At 46.0% G+C, this 16,702-nt stretch overlaps 1 protein-coding gene across 1 annotated transcript in view; it reads left to right on the forward strand.

The window, feature by feature from the left end:
- The window catches only part of FLT3 (fms related receptor tyrosine kinase 3), a 496,362-nt gene that overhangs the window by 371,795 nt on the left and 107,865 nt on the right, over nucleotides 1-16,702 (forward strand). Inside the window, exon 18 of the mRNA XM_086933459.1 lies at nucleotides 11,626-11,756. Within this exon, the coding sequence (XP_086789585.1) occupies nucleotides 11,626-11,756 (131 nt within the window). The remainder of the gene's footprint in view (nucleotides 1-11,625; nucleotides 11,757-16,702) is intronic.

Here is a 16,702-nt window from a genome sequence, read left to right on the forward strand (position 1 = left end):
CAAGTATTGCCGCTAGGAGCAGGATTAAGGAAGGTTAATTTTTTAATATAATAGGAAGTATAGCAGGAGCAGTAGCAACTTTTGACATCTGACGTCCTATGGCGGGCAGTTGGTAAAGCATCAATACAAAGGAGCAGTGAGAAGCGGAAGTAATAGCAGCAATTGGCAAAAGTCAACATAGAGTCACCCCGTTTCAAATCAGTTCCCACCGCTGCCCACCATCCACCCGTCACCACCTGAATGTGTGCTGGTACAGTTCAGAGGAATCAGAACAGCAACGCTAAGATAGCCATCTACTATACTATCCCAAATAAAGGGAAAAAGAGGGGGGAAGGGCAAAAAAAGGAATATTAAAAACAGGAAAGAAAGAACGCAGCACCGCTATATGCGTCCCATGGCGAATAAAGTTCCCAGAGACCCACGATCGGGGTCGAGGCGAGTAAGACATGATATATGTGCTATCATTGTATGTACGTGAGGAAGTCATACCCCACACTGCCGGCTAACACTCCATGGAGGACGTGCGCAGACACAGCGTCGCGATAAAGGGATACAAAAGAGCCATAGAACCAAGAAGAATGGACAATATAAAGATCCCATCCCTCCCACACCACCCTGCACCCCTGCAGAAGGCTACGGCCAACCCCCCCAGCAGCGTGCCTGTCGCCCTAAGCGGAACCTGAAATATAGAAGAATCAGAAAGTGAGAAAAGAACACAACAGACAAAAAGAGAAGGAAGGGGGGAAAGAAAACCAGTGGGAGAGGAGGTCTGCAATCGTACATTCAGCTCCTACCCCCCGCCTTAGCACTGCTGAAACCCACATCGAAACGAGATCGACACAACCTCAAATATCAGGAACATGAAGAGGAATCGGTCATATTGTTACAGCTGCGAGCAGTCCGTATCTCCATACAGTAATTAGCAGTCTGCCGAAGCAGTTCTGTCTCACCCCTGTCCTCTCTTGGTCATAACTTTAGTACACAGTAAAATAGAATACAGCAAGCAGTTCGGCATGGAGTGTACACAGGATCGAAACAAGGCAGGCCAGGGGCACAGAACAGGGGATCCCAGTCTCGAGCAGCAATGCAAACAATGGCGGCAGAAGACCAAATTGTCAAAGAGCAGCATCAGGAGCAGCAAACAGACTGGGTGCGGTCCCGCCGCCCAAGGGGGCGAGGTATCCCCCGCGGGGCAGCCGTGGGGCCCCACCAAAGCAGTTCGAGTCAAACAGCACCAAGCTCCCCAGCCAGACTGACCTGGACGGGCCCCGACATGGGGCCCTCACCCACGTCCGCCACAATCAAAACTTCCTGGAGGTTCGGGGTCGCAGACATACGGTCTCCCAGATGAGCAGCGGCATCACTCTCTGCAACAGCCGAGGGAGGCAAAGCAGCACACTTCTTCAGTCGGGTCGCATTCACGGGGGACGGCCCAACAGGCATGGTGGCAGAACCGCTATCCTGCACAGCTGCGTTAAAGGCCATGGCCGCACGGCAAGAACATAGGGCGGCGAGAACATCGCCAATCGTGGGCTCACTCCCACTAGCTTCAGCCATCGTGCAGTTCGACAGACCAGACTCGCCGTCCCAAACAGGTCGGAGACCCAGGGCGCCGGCCGCCATTTTGTCAGTGCAGCAGGGACACTCCGCTCCTCAACTTTCAGACCGGGTCGTCGAATAAGGCCCACCGAAGTTCCGTCGAGCCCCGGTAATGGCAATCTTGGTGCAGAAAGATGGGCCGCCAAAAACAAGGGGTCGCCGGCGCCACCGTCTCACGGGCGCCGGCCGCCGATTCCGGGCGAAGGGCTTCAAGATGGCCGGACAGGACAACAAAGGGGGGACAAGCCTCCTGTACGGTCTACCCCCGTCCGAGGCGGGCCGCGCCCCGCAACAAAGCCCCCGGGCCACCAGACCGGGCCCGGTCAGTCGCCACCGGCACAACCGCACAATGGCCTCTTCAGCCGGCCCCCCTCCTCCACCTGGGGCCGGCGTCGATGTCCCGCTCCGGCCAAGCGTCACAGGCGAGTACCCGACCCGCACGCGGCGGAGGCTACGGAGCAAACAAGAGCACAACTCCAGATCCGCGGCACCCCGGAGCCCCCAGGCCAGACGGTAAGTGCGAGCAGCGTTTCACATTCCCATATTCCGCCAAATGTGTCTCCTCGGGGCAGGATGAAGTACAGGATATACGTTTCAGGCGGGAGGTTGATGGAGCCGAGCTACAATGCGGCCATCTCGGTCGCGAGCTTGGCTCCTCCCCTCAGATTTACTATTCTTAACTTCACATCTATGTACCTTGATGATATATATATATATATATATATATATATCATGTGATCAAAGCCCTACGCGGGCTGAAACGCATTATGGCGGCGGTGGTGTTGGGCATTAAATAAAAATATTGCACCATCGCTTTATCTGTTTCCTAGGGATTCTTACCTTGAGACAATTCCACTTCATATATATATATCTACAATCCAACTTCAACAAAGAAGAGGCACGTTCTCAGGTAACTAGGGATAAGGCTCATTTATTATAATTCAGGTCTCCCTCGACCCTGCATTGAAAAGAGAGACGCGTTTCGCCTGCACAGCAGGCTTTATCAATCTACTTGGCGCAAAGAAGTGCATGTTTAAATAGTCTCCCATTCAGGCATACATGGACATAAAGAATGGACTAAGCAATTGGAAACTGAACTGGTAAAACATGCTATTGACGACATAAATATAAAGTGCAAAGTGCCTAAAGTTAATAGATACAAATTAACAGCTTAGTGCACAATCTGCATGTTTTACCTCAGATGAAACTCTAAATTCTTTAGTAAATTCAAGCACAGGAATTATGTGTACATGTACTCTGCCCAGGGAGTAAGCATGTTGTAATGACAATCCACGGAGTTTTAATGTTCATCAGATAAATGGTGCCAAGACTCTCAGGACATGCTGCCCACACAAAATTAATTCATGAAATAAAAGAGTAACCAAAAGTGATACTGTGAGTAAAAAATCATGCTATGAATAACGATCACATTCTTTAGTAGACACCACACTGCCTCGTTGCTAACACAGAACATAGTTCCTCAAGTTAAGAGTACGGCCATGGCCTACAGAGCAAGACTGATCTGAATACATGAATGCATATGCATACTTGAACAAACAGGCTCGTAGCAATCCAATTACACCAGCTGCGTTCAACTTCAACCATCATGCTGGCCTCCGGGTAGAACTACTTCTCTCTATGGAACTACAAAGCCTATAATCCCCTGTAAGTGGCCTTGCAAAAACTATGGGCCATATGTATCATCCTGACCATTTGCGATTTCTAAATAGCGATTTTTAAGGATTCGCTATTTAGAAATCGCAAAATGGTATGTATGTAGGAAACCGCTTCTTTTTAGCGATTCCTTAACATTCCTAAATTGCGATTAGCATATTGCTAATCGCAAATTTCCCATTCATTTCTATGGGCCAGGAGGCCCAAAGGAATGAAGGGGAAATTTGTGATTAGCAATTTGCTAATCGCAATTTAGGAATATTTTCAAGGGTGCAGGGGTGTCACAGGAACACCCTGCTGCACCCTTGAAAATGACATGTGTTGGCATATGGCGCCCATACATGCCCTAAGGGCATGTATGAGCGTCAAATGGCACATTTCGATTTTAAATAAATTGCTTTTTTAAAAGAATTTGCAACTTACCACCAACTAGAAGTTGGTGGTAATTTGCGAATCCTTATGGGCATTTTTGCATTAATTTTCCGTTGATACATTGCATTTAAGGAATCGCACATTTTGCGATTCCTTAAGTGCAATCGCAAAATAAGGAATAGCAAATTTTGCGATTCAATATTTTGCTGCCAAAATGTGTCATACATACCATTTAGCACATTAGCATTCGCAAAGGCCGAAATTCTGCGAATTTCGGCCTTTGCGAATGCTAATTTGCTTGATACATATGGCCCAAAGTCCATTAATCCATATCAATGTGTGAGTTCAAAAATACAAGTGTTTGTTCTGTAGGCTCTGCCAAAGACCGAATAAATGTTCCTTAATGAGGGTCGCAAGTCTATAGTCAAGGTAGCAGTTGCAGAAAAATATCTTTAGTGTCAACAAGTGCGAATAGCATGAAAACTAGCAAAGTCATGGGCACATCTATTGGGTCGGAGGAGACCGATGAAAATAAATTCAATATGCCGAAACCAACCACACCGCTTTCGCATCTGCATCCACGGTGCCCAGTCACCAATGGGCGCCAGTATATTGGGGAAAACATTTCTGGCTGCAGGATTCAGACATACGTGCTGGCAGTCGGCTAGACCGCCCCAATCTGCAATCTGGAAACCCCACAGCCGTCATCTTCAATCCTCTTCCCTATATATATATAGGCGAGCCTCGCAGCATATATATATATATATATATATATATATATATATATATATATATATATATATATATATATATCGTCAAGGTACATATATGTGGAGTTAAGAATAGTTAAAACCTAGTTTCCATAGAAAAAGCATTTGCTAATAACTTTGGTGTTGTTTGACGAATCTTCGCGAAATTCTCTGGAACAAAAAGTCTATCCAGGTCAGCTCCTATCCTGAAAGTATTGAGGTGATTCGTCAAGCGGGGGCTGAGAAAAATGGGGGTCCCAAAATGCATTTTCCCCATGTTAGTTTCTAACATGGGGAAATAGGAAATTTTGAGACCAGCTAAAGACCGAACTGCTGAACGGAATTACCCCAAATTTGACAAAAAAGGTAGCCCTTGGTTCAGAAAGCGACCTTTTTTTTTAAATGGTTATATCTGTTCAGTAGTTGCTGAGAAATAAAAAAAATAAGAGTAAAAAACATCAATTTCCCATAGGAACCTTTGCGCAAAGCTACAGCCAAAACTACTGAACGGAATTACCCCAAATTTGGCAAAAAGGGAGTGCTTGGATGAGAAAGCAAATTTTTTTTAAATGGTGTAAATCCGTTCAGTAGTTGCTAAGAATTTTTTTTTAAAAAAGTTTTGATATCTATGGCCGCGGTGGAGTCGCGACCCCTCCCGACCACGAGCTTTATTCTTATTGGCTGCCAACACTCCAAACCAGGAAGTGTTGGCAGCCATCTTGTGACTCGGTCTTGTGACTCGGTGAACCGAGTTACAAGAAAACAGAAAAACAAAAGTGAAAAAAAGAAAAGGGGCAGGGTAGAAACACCCTAACCCCCTAGACCTGCTATGGGAGTCCCACAAGGACCCCCAGGGCCAAAAAGAGCATTTTTTTTTAAATCAGACGAATTTGCGCTGGGGTAGCAAATACAGGCGAGAAAATTGAAAAAAAATGAAGCTCGGGCTCCCATGTTTGTTGTATTTAAGCCCCAGGGTGGGCCAGGTCCCGGGGCACTCAAAAAAATGTGTGGGGTGGGGCCCAATCCCTCCCACACTGCCCCAGGGACTGCCACCTTCCCAGGGCAAGATTTATGAGTTGCAGGGGGGCACCCAGCCCCCCCGCAGCCCCGGGGACCCCCACCTCCCCGGGGTTAATTTCAATATTTAACCCTTTCGCTGCGGCGGCTATTCCGCCGCAGCGCTAACGGGGCGGGGCGGCCGTATGCTGGTGACAGAACCGCTCCGTCACCAGCCGCGGTTGAGCTGTGCTCGTGACGGAGCGGTTCCGTCATGGACCGCCCCGCTCAATAGAACGCGCCACGCAGGCGCGGCGCCCGGGCCATGACGGAACCGCTCCGTCATCAGCACAGCCCAACCGTAGCTGATGACGGAGCGGTTCCGTCATCAGCAGGGGAAGGGTTAAAAATTAAATAAAAATTTTACAATTGTGGGGAGGGTATAAGCCTCCCCACACGCCCCGGGGACCACGCCCTCCCCGGGGCACTGTATATTTAAATGTGGGGGTCCGTTACAGACCCCCAAGCCCCAGGGACCACCACCTTCCCGGGGCTCAGTTTAAATTTTAACAAATGTGTGGGGAGAGCACAAGCCTCCCCACAGACCCTGGGGACCGCCAGCTCCCCGGGGATTTGCACTTCTAGTGAGGGGGGCCGCGCACCCCCCTCGTGGAGCCCTTTTATGACCCTGGGACCGCTCCCCCCAGGGCTGGCTCCTGCAATGTCCCGGGGTGCCAACCCCCAGGACACTGCTGTTTGCTATGGCAAGGTGGGAGCCGTGCGGCTCCCGCCCTGTCATAGCAAGCACTGGTTTGGATTTTGTACGTGAGAGCAGGTTTCCTGCTCTTGCTTACAAAATCCAAACCAGATTGCTTTTCCACAAGGGGAGCGGCATGTCAGCAGCTCCCCGTGTGGAAAAGCAATGCCCCCACGGTCCCCAACAGAAAGGCCAGGCCCTGGGGGATAGGGTCCCTGGGGCCATGAGTGGCCTAGGAGGGGGGCCAGGGAGCTGCGTTGCAGAGAAGTGTTCAGAGGCCAAGGCCCTTTTTACACCTCTCTGTAACGCAGCTCTGTGGCACTTACTGGAGTTATCTGGCGGGCTAGTTGGCCCCAGGGACACTCAGGATTCTAAGGGAATTAATCCAGGGATCTTGCAGCCGGCTGGCTGAGATCCTTCTTGACTGGCCGCAACCAAACTCTACGCCTTGGCGACTTAATGGGCACCAAACAGGATATCTCCTGCGGAGTGCCACAGGGCTCCTCCCTATCTCCTCACCTATTCAACCTGTACATACTCCCTCTGATCCAGACCTTGAGAGACAATCAGGTGAGAGTCTTCAACTACGCAGACGACTTACAGCTGCTGTTCACCATCGATAACTCCGAAGACTCTATACGGCACTTCCAGTCCACAATGAATTTCATTAAAACCTGGATGGACCAAAACCAGCTTAAATTAAATCCGGGCAAAACGGAATTAGTCCTGACCGGCGAGAGTAGTAAGTTCTGGGGCCCGCATTACTGGCCTCCCGAACTGGGCCAAGCCCCAACACCCTCTTTGTCAGCCAAAACACTAGGAGTCACTGTGGACCGTGACCTATCCCTCAAAACCCAAGTTGATCAAGTGGTCTCCAAGTGTTTCTTCCAACTGAAGAAAATTCGGAAGGTACGCCGCCTGCTTACATCCGAGGCACTCACCCAAGTGGTGATCGCTACTGTATTGTCCCACCTGGATTACGCTAACTCCATCTACCTAGGTCTTCCCAACTACCTAGTGAAGCGACTCCAGATGGCACAGAATCATGCAGCAAGGTTAATTTTGAATCAACCTAGGCGCCAGGCAGCCACTCCCCTCCTTAAGAAACTACATTGGCTCCCTGTGGCCCAGCGATGTGCCTTCAAAACCGGCTGTATAATCTTCAAGTCCTTATACCACAAAAGCCCATTATTCATCAACAACCTGATTTCCAAATACACCCCACCCCGCAACCTTCGCTCACTCCACCAGAACCTCCTGCAGCCACCTTCTTTCAACTTAAAACGCGCAGGAGGCCGCAGGTTTGCCACCCTTGCCCCCCGCCTGTGGAACTCTCTCCCGTCGGAGACCCGGAATTGTCAGGATCTCCTCTCCTTCCGGAAAGCCTTGAAGACCTGGCTGTTCAGACAAGCATTCCAATAATCCTCTTCCCTCTATGTTCATGTTATTACTGATCATAGCGCCAAGCAACCAATTGGTGATAGTGCGCTCTAGAAATACTTTTATAACATAACATAACATAACATCCCCCAAATTAAAACCTGCCAGGGGGACGCATTTGCACAGTAGTGAAGGGAGGGGGCGGCCCTGATGTGACAAGTGTGTACTTATGCAATCACTCCGCCAAAACCCAAGCACTTCTAAATTCACCATGCCCTCTCCTTGCAGCACTCGAATCATCCAGTCACTACCCATGCACTCATGGAATGACCCATGCACTGACTCATGCACTGCTACAATACCCTGAGCAGTACCCATGCAGTCCAGCCATCGCCCTGTCACTACCCATGCACTCCTCCAATCACCCAACGAGCACCATGTACTGATCCGAACACTCCGCCAAAACCCAAGCACTTATAAATTCACCATACACTCTCCCTGCATTACTCTAATCTTCCAGTCAGTACACATGTACTCATGGAATGACCCATGCACTGACTCATGCACTGCTACAATACCCTGAGCAGTACCCATGCAGTCCAGCCATCGCCCTGTCACTACCCATGCACTCCTCAAATCAGCCATCCAGCATCATGTACTTATCCAATCACTCCGCCAAAACCCAAGCAGTAATAAAATCACCATGCACTGTCCTTGCAGCACTCTAATCATCCAGTCACTACCCATGAACTCATGCAATGACCCAGGCACTAACTCATGGCAAATTCAGAGGAGGTCATGCTAATTACAGGGGTACCCCAACATATAGTGTTCTCTAGTGTATGTAGGTGTTTTTGCTGTATTTTAAGTGTCTTTTAGCATTGCATTGGCTCCGGTCCTGGTTAGTCAGAGTCAGTTACCACCAGTACCCATCACTAAAAAGTTGGGGGCACAGGAGGACTTTCTGCTCCTCTGTTGGTTCTTTCTGCACATCTCTTGCTTCTTCCTGAACTTTTCTTCGTCTTTCTGGACTTCTGTTGCCTCTTTCAGCATTTGTCTTGCTTCTTTCTGCGCTTTTTTTCCTCTTTCTTCACATGACCTAACTTTGTAGGCATAGTTGGAAATTAGCATTTTAAAAACCATTGAAATTCACTGAAAAAACCATGGGTTTCAGGGACGTTATAGTTAGTTAGACATTTCACTCGTACAAAACCACAGAAATTCCCCCGTTATTGTTAGTTCAGCTAACTCTAACTTGTGCCCCCGCAATGCACTGCTGATGACGTCACATATTACACTATTCATGACATGTCAGTGACATCCCTGATGGCATCACTGATGACATCTCAAGTGACATCACTGATTACATCACTGGTGACATAATCCATGTCAAAATCTGATGCACCTCCTCACACTCTAATATAATCTTTGATACACCCACTGTAAAATACAGACTACCATTTTCGAAACCATCGACACACCAATACCAGTTACTACATACGCACTGACTGATTCCTAGGTCTACACACACATCCACTCATTCACCCATACAATCACTCATATATACAGTCACTCATCAATACAACACTATCATATGCACTCATACACCTATACAGACACTCACATACCGCCACTCATCCATGGAGTTACTCACACACCTAGTCAGTCATGCAAAGAATCAATCACACTCCCATTTCCTCATCTATACAGTTATACACACACCACCTCACTTATTCAAACATATACTAACACATATGTATGTTCTTATACAATCACTGATAAAAGTACACATTCATCCATACAGCCACTCTCACAATCACTGACTCTCACGTATAGTCATTTAACCTCATCACTGCGGTGCGAATTCCACCGCAGTGCTGAACATTCAAATTGCGGGTGTGGTCATGACAGCTCCCAGCCGTCATCAGCACATGCCCACTGTGACTCGAAGAGGCTAAATACTCCAACTCTCACATACACTGCCTTTTACATATGTAGTTACTTGGACATGTACCACTGACACATCTAATCTCTCACCAACACACCCATACACACACACACCCGCCCATACAGCTGTTTCCAAATGCACTCTTGAACCCATACACCCAGTGAATAAACCACTCACACATCTATGCACAGTCACACACGTCCCACCCACCCACACACACATTCAGTCTCCCATACAAATACTCAGGCAACCAATCAATAACCCATATACACTCATGTAGCTACTGACCAACATATGCAGCAGCTTACACAACAACAGACATACTGATACACACATTCAGACAGTTTAGTCACTAACTCATGCATTCAGTAAGACACATTTAATCACTCACTTATACAGTCAGTCACGCACCTTCTAAATCCTTCATCCAGACACTTATACACCCACTCATTCTTCAATACACCTTGGCATATATATAAAACATATTTAAACTTTACAGAAATACACAGTCACTGGATGATGTCATCAGTGATGTCATTTGAGATGTCATCAGTGATGTCATCAGTGATGTCACTGACCATGGGCCCGATTCACAGAATGAACTTAAGACTCAATCCAAAACTTACTACTATTTTGGTATTCACAGAATGCACTTACTACTTTTGGCATTCACAGAATGAACTTACTACTTTTGGTATTCACAGAAGTTAGGATTTTGTCTTAAGTTTGTCTGAAGACAAACTTAAAACAGACTTAAGTTAGGATTTTGCCTTAAGTCTGTCTTAAGTTTGTCTTCAGTTTGTCTTAAGACAAACTTAAGACAAAATCCTAACTTCTATGAATACCAAAAGTAGTAAGTTCATTCTGTGAATGCCAAAAGTAGTAATTGCATTCTGTGAATATCAAAATAGTAGTAAGTTTAGGATTGAATCTTAAGTTCATTCTTTGAATAGGGCCCCATGTCATGAATGATGTAATATGTGAAGTCATCAGCAGTGCGTTGCGGGGGCATGAGCTATAGTTAGCTGAACTAACTATAACAGGGGAATTTCTATGGTTTCCTATGAGTGAAATGTCTAAATAACTATAATGTCCCTGAAACCTGGTTTTTTGTAAATTTCTAAGGTTTTTTAAATGCTAATATCTAACTATAACGTGCCTGAAACCTGTTTTTTCAGGGAATATATATATATATATATTGTCAAGGTACATGGATATTGAGTTATATATTGTAAACCTTTACTTACCTATAGAAGCTTCCCTTCACTATATTGTTGCCCACGATATTCTTGACACAATATTACGTCCCACAATATTTCTGTTTCTGATATTGTGTCTAAATACCACTTAAACTGCCAGGATAAGGAGTTGGATTGGTAAATCATTCAGTTCGAGGTCATGTTTCTACATATTCCAAATGTCCTTCAACAGCCTCCAAGGAAAGCAGTGCTCTGTGCAAAAAAGATCATGAATCCATGTAGCAAAGTCCCAGCATCAGTCATAGGCGGTAAGCCATATCTCTTATCTTTACACGCTTTCGGACAGTCACGCCTTGAGGGCTGGGCGTCCACACTCATTCAAAGAGTAGGAGGACTCACCACTGCTCTGGCAACATCTGTGTAAGACTGAAAGAGCAGCTACCAAGTGCAGGTGCAGTTCCCTTACTTCAAAGGTGTCCCTCAAGACTGCAAGGAGGCAGGAGAATAATATGAGCATGAGGAAATGGCATCCTTCCCTCAACCCTGTGTAAATTCAGGAAAGTCAGCAGGGTTGAAGGGAGGAGACACAAGATAGTCATGCAATAGACCGGGAATAGGCAGAAAGTGAAGAGAGAACGTTAGTGTACCTGTCTCTCTTCTGCTTCCCATGGGTCTTGATAGAGTTAAACCTGTGATAAGGTGGAAGAGGAAATTACCGCATCAGCAGACGACTCCCCACCTTTTCTCCAGTTTGTGAGAGCAAGAGGTAATGGTATAACATTTATGTTACACAAAATAGATCTTGAGAATAGCTAAGACAACCCTTTTTGAGTGTAAATGCTTCATGAGTAAGCCCTGTATATCTTCCTACTCATTGCTTATAGTAATAATTGCTTATTTTAATATTTTACCTTTGTCTCTGGACCTGTTGGGACCTGCAACGAATGTTAGAAGAGGAAAGTCACTGAAAAATGACTCATACATGGCAGTGAGCAGGACAGATGAAGCTACTGATGAACGGATAAAACATGACTTGGATTTCATTCCCGGGATGGATGAAAGTATGTATTACTCAGAGGAAGGTAAGTTACTGTACGTCATTGAAAGAAAATCCAATTGTTCTATACATTTCAGTGTGAATGAATATTGGTTATTGTTGTCAAGCTAATTAAATGTACTGTCCAAACAGTGATGATCAAACAAACAGATAATGAATTTGTGGGGTGCAAAATATAATAAACTTTTAAAAACATCTTTGCGTTCACGATGGATGTGCGCTCAAATATAGATGAGCACTCAAGATATAGGTGATATATTGTTTTTATGTACTTTATCTGAAAAATACGAATTAACTCATTGTCTGGGGTTTTAAAAATAAATATAACGTGATGCACAAAAACAAAATTTTGGAAAGGAATAAAATAAATATTTTTTTATTCACAAACTATTTTTTAGGAGGCCAAACGCTGTGAATATCTGGGTGTTTGTAAAACACAGAAGATAGGGCAAAGCTCTGTAGGGTACGCTTAGTATTGGGAGACCTTGGTGCACTCCATTTCAATACTGTATCTGAGTCCAGAGCAATTTGAGCAGTAAGTATCAGCAGAACAATAATGATGCAGATCAGTCGAAGGCTGATGGAAGAGGTGTATTAGATTGAATAAAACTTAGCTAGAAAATCTTTTAAATTGAATCCATTCAAATATAACATCTAGGTCCTACTTAATATTTGCCCTTTCTTATTTAAACTATAACTATTTCATTGTTTACAACCCAGACCAGTGAATGGTACAGATACTCATAATGTATTGTGTTTTTGTAAGTGGGTTCCTGGTGTCAACGAGGAGCACATTATCACTGAATTTTCTGTGTAGAGAAGAATCAAACGGTAAATGATTTTTTATGTATCTTGACCTGTATATAATAAAGAAAGTAAACTAAGAAAGAATTAGACATACAGATATGCACAGATCGCCAAACTCTTCTCGGCAATGCTGCAAATGTTTCCTAGTGATTTGAACCTAACATCTGAAAGCAAGCAATAGGTTTCTCGAGCTTTCACCATTGGCAATGCACTGATTTTGAGAGTTCCTACAACTCCTACAAAAGAAGGACTGCATCATGCTCGTCTCTGCTGTCTAGATATGACAACATTAAGTATTCACGCTTAGGTCAGAATAATCATTTTGATTTGATATCTGTGGGGCACTTAATGCATGGTATCAATAGAGAAGGTGTATACACTGCTACATTTTCTTCTTATTTTTTCCTTATATATGTTTTTCCTTGTTCTAGCTGACTTCTGCCAAATGAAAGTTGAATGAAAGCATTGGTTTTATATCATTAGTGTTAATTGATTCATTATTTTATTGTTCCTATCACTTATTTGTTATTTTCTTATACTAGTGTTTCTCTTATGGCAAATTGAATAAAATGTAGTTTATTAGTCACAACTCCAGTATTCTGTGGTGGTATTGACCACACTTGTTTCTGGCTGTGGACCATTAACTCCAAAAAGAACATGTGCACACCTCCTATGGTGTGTATTTACCTTGTAAAGCTTGCCAGTGTGCATCTTGAGGATTGGTCAATAATCATTCATAAATATAGGGTAAATATTCCAATTCATCTTTAGAATGAGTCTGGAAATGTATTGAGGTTGCCCTAAACTATTAGTCAATCAATCTCAGTGAAAACAGTTTGAAGTGAAAGATGTATATTGGTCATAGTCGAAAATACATGCCCTGGGAGGCGGAGCTTGGGGCTGGCCAAGATGGCAGCTCCCTGTCAGAGCTCCATGTAGGAGCTGGCCTTGTACCTCCTATCCACCCACTCAAAGGGCTTGTTGCTACTGCTACCTGTGTACAGGGGAGATGTGCCATCAGCACTGCTGCCCTGAGGAACCAATTTCCATTCCGAATATGGTGCTGCCGCTGTTGCGTGGGACAATGACCAAATGCTAGGTAGGCACAGTGCCTGGCCCCCCTGGCCCTCTTCAGCACTCATCCAGCAGGCCCACCAAGTGGCCGGTTATCTATGTCACTCGTCTCCCTTGGAGCTGCACAGAGCAGAATAGACACGCCAAACAGTAAAGCAGTGATGTCAGTGGTCTGGGGACTCCATTACGCAACCATACATGGCTCTGCCTACATGTTGCTACGGTACTGCTGGGGCCTGTCAGGGGAGCTGGATAGCCACAGGTGAGCGCCTCTGTAGGACAAACACCCTTCTCCTGCCACCCAGCTCTGACTAGGCCATCCACAAGGCTCCTGACTTTTGATCATTGAGTGAAGGGGCCCACTGGAAACACTACTTGCTGAACTCATACTGTAGAGAGCCTCGTCTGGTCCCACTCCCACCGGATGCTCTCGGCCTTGAGGAGACTGTCCATGGGGATAAGAGCATCTCCTGTTGCCCTGATTTATTGACTCACACTGTTTCCTATTTGGACTCTGGAGCACATCGTGCAGGGGTCCCTGGCTTCAGACAACAATTGACAGTGCACAGCCTTATCTGGGGGGCAATCCTGTGTGCAGCATGCAGCAGCTTACTGGCTAGACTCAGATCCTGGAGGGGGGCCCCTGCAGATGCCTTTTGATGCCTTTTTGAACTGTGCTCCCTTTGTGTCCCTCAAGAGAAATATTGCCTGAGTTGCCACAGCTGTTTACTATCTGTCCTTGATTCGGCTCCAGGGGTGGTCCTATGGCTGCATTGATAATGGGCAGTCTTGGCTAGCACGTAGCCCCATCATGTCTTCTGAGAAGCAGCCAGCCAAACCATCAGTTCCATTTCTCTAAGGCTGTATGGTGCTCTCAACATGCCTCAAAACCCACCTCCAATGCCTCCCCTGACACCAGCATTGACGCCCTCTTCAAGAAGATCTCGACCATCTCCACAGTCTACACAAAGATGACAGACCTTATATGGAAGGTGAAATCCATGCAACAAGGGATGTCCTCCATACATTCACATTCGGGCAAGGCAAATCATAGACTGGACAAGGTGGAATCTCAGTACACTCGCCCGCTGGACTGGGGGCAAGACATCAAATCCATCCACAGTAAAATGACATACCTGAATGATAGAGCACAGAGAGACAACATCCAGGTGTACAGGGATCCAGAAAAGGCAGAACAGGGTGACAGGCTGGGCTATTTAAATATACTGATCTCAGCGTTCCTCCATCTACAGCTACGTGAACCTTTAGAATTTTAAAAAGCTCAAAGAGTCAGGTCACATCTTGCCTCTCAGGCCAACTCCCCATGACCAATCATATCTTGTTCACTGCATCACCTACATACTAGGGCCATCCTATCAGTGGCCAGGAAGCTACATAAACTTCTCAGAATGATGGGAACCAAATCTCTTTCTCTGAAGACTAGTCTTCAGGTACCAACGCCAAGTGCAAGAGGTTCCTGGCCCTTCACAGTTATCTGAAGCGCAAAGATAATGAAGCCTGCAAGGATGGAGGTGATGGTGGAAGGGAAGATCCAGGAAGTTACTGACCCAGGAGATCTTAATCTATTTCTGTTTCTCTATTATCTATGAGATTCTGCGATAGACACTACCATTAGCAAAACACCTGCACCCCCACATCTGGAGGATCCGCATTGGAAACCTCCTAGATACCAGCTCAGTCACTTGTATCTAGGGGGCACATTGAGGAGAGAATCAGATCGAGCTTGTCTGCAACAAGTGGTGGACGCATTATACAAGGACAGAGAAAGAGACAAATCGAGGTCTCCCTTGAAGCTGGGAGTGAGTGATGCCGGAAGCATAGGAGAGGCTTGAACGTACCCTTTGCATGGAAATCCATGGTTGCTTACTTTGCAGTGCTTGCCTTCTTTTACACATTATTTTTTCTACATATTGTCTTGTGTTTCTGTCAGTTTGTCCTTTTGTGATGTTCTCCCCTGTTTGGGGACTGTTTGATGTACTCGCTTAGCTAGCATGCTTCACTTGGCCTCTTAACACACACCTTTGTAAAGGAACTGATGTCTTGTAGGCTCTCTAGACAGACCGGCCACAGGTCTGAGGGTGTGTGGATTTCACTTTCCTGGGCCTACCCTGTAGACTTGCACTTGGGCCCCACTTGGTCGGCAGCCCCTCATTGACCCCCAAGCTGAGTCACGAACAACGGGTCTCAACCTACCTGTAGCGATACATTCAGTATCAATGATTCCTGCTCTTATTTGTAATTCTGGGAGTGGATGGAAGTGGCGCCCTGGCCACGCCAGCGCAGGCTCGAGCCCAGACCCAAAGCTTAGAGGAAGCTGATGCTTGGGGTAAAATCCAGGTGGGGTAGACCACACTAGGTTTTCACCACCCTTCCCCAGTGGGTCCCCTTCTCCTCTACCCGACTCTTCTCTAGTAAATCTCCTGAGTGTACCTCATATTATCACATGTTGACCGCACCACTTACTCTGATCTCCATGAACGTCAATGGCATGCTGCACCACAAGAAGATCCTGCCCTACTTTCACACTAAACATACTGATATAGCCCTGTTGCAGGAGACCCACCTGTTGCCTAAGCTTAAATGGGATTTGGTGGGTACAGTCATCAGCAGTAGCAGATTGTTCAAAGACCAAGAGAAAACTTGCTTAACAAATGTGGTGTGGCAATCCTTATAGGGAAAGGTCTCCTGTGTAAAACTATTAAAGCCTGGATGGATGGTGGGGGGCACTGGGTTTTGGGCAAGTTACCGATCCTGGGTAAAACATTCATTATGGGCTGCATATATGAACACAGCACAGACAAAGCTTGTTTTCTGATGCAGCTTTCCAGGCTCTTGTCTCCACTTAGCAAGTCACCTGTGCCTGTTGGGTGGGGATTTGAACAATTCTGGATAGGACTGAGTGTAGTAATGTGCATAATCGAAATGACTGGGCACTGCTCTGTGATCTTGCAGATGACCATGCGTTGGTAGGTGTTTGGTTTTAACTACACCTGAGCAACAACAAATACACTTTCTTCTCTTGCCCCATTGAGATTCAATTTTGTATAGACTATTACTTGCTTTTGGCCA

Source organism: Lissotriton vulgaris, chromosome 8, assembly GCF_964263255.1.
Source record: "Lissotriton vulgaris chromosome 8, aLisVul1.2, whole genome shotgun sequence".
Lineage (NCBI taxonomy): Eukaryota > Metazoa > Chordata > Amphibia > Caudata > Salamandridae > Lissotriton > Lissotriton vulgaris.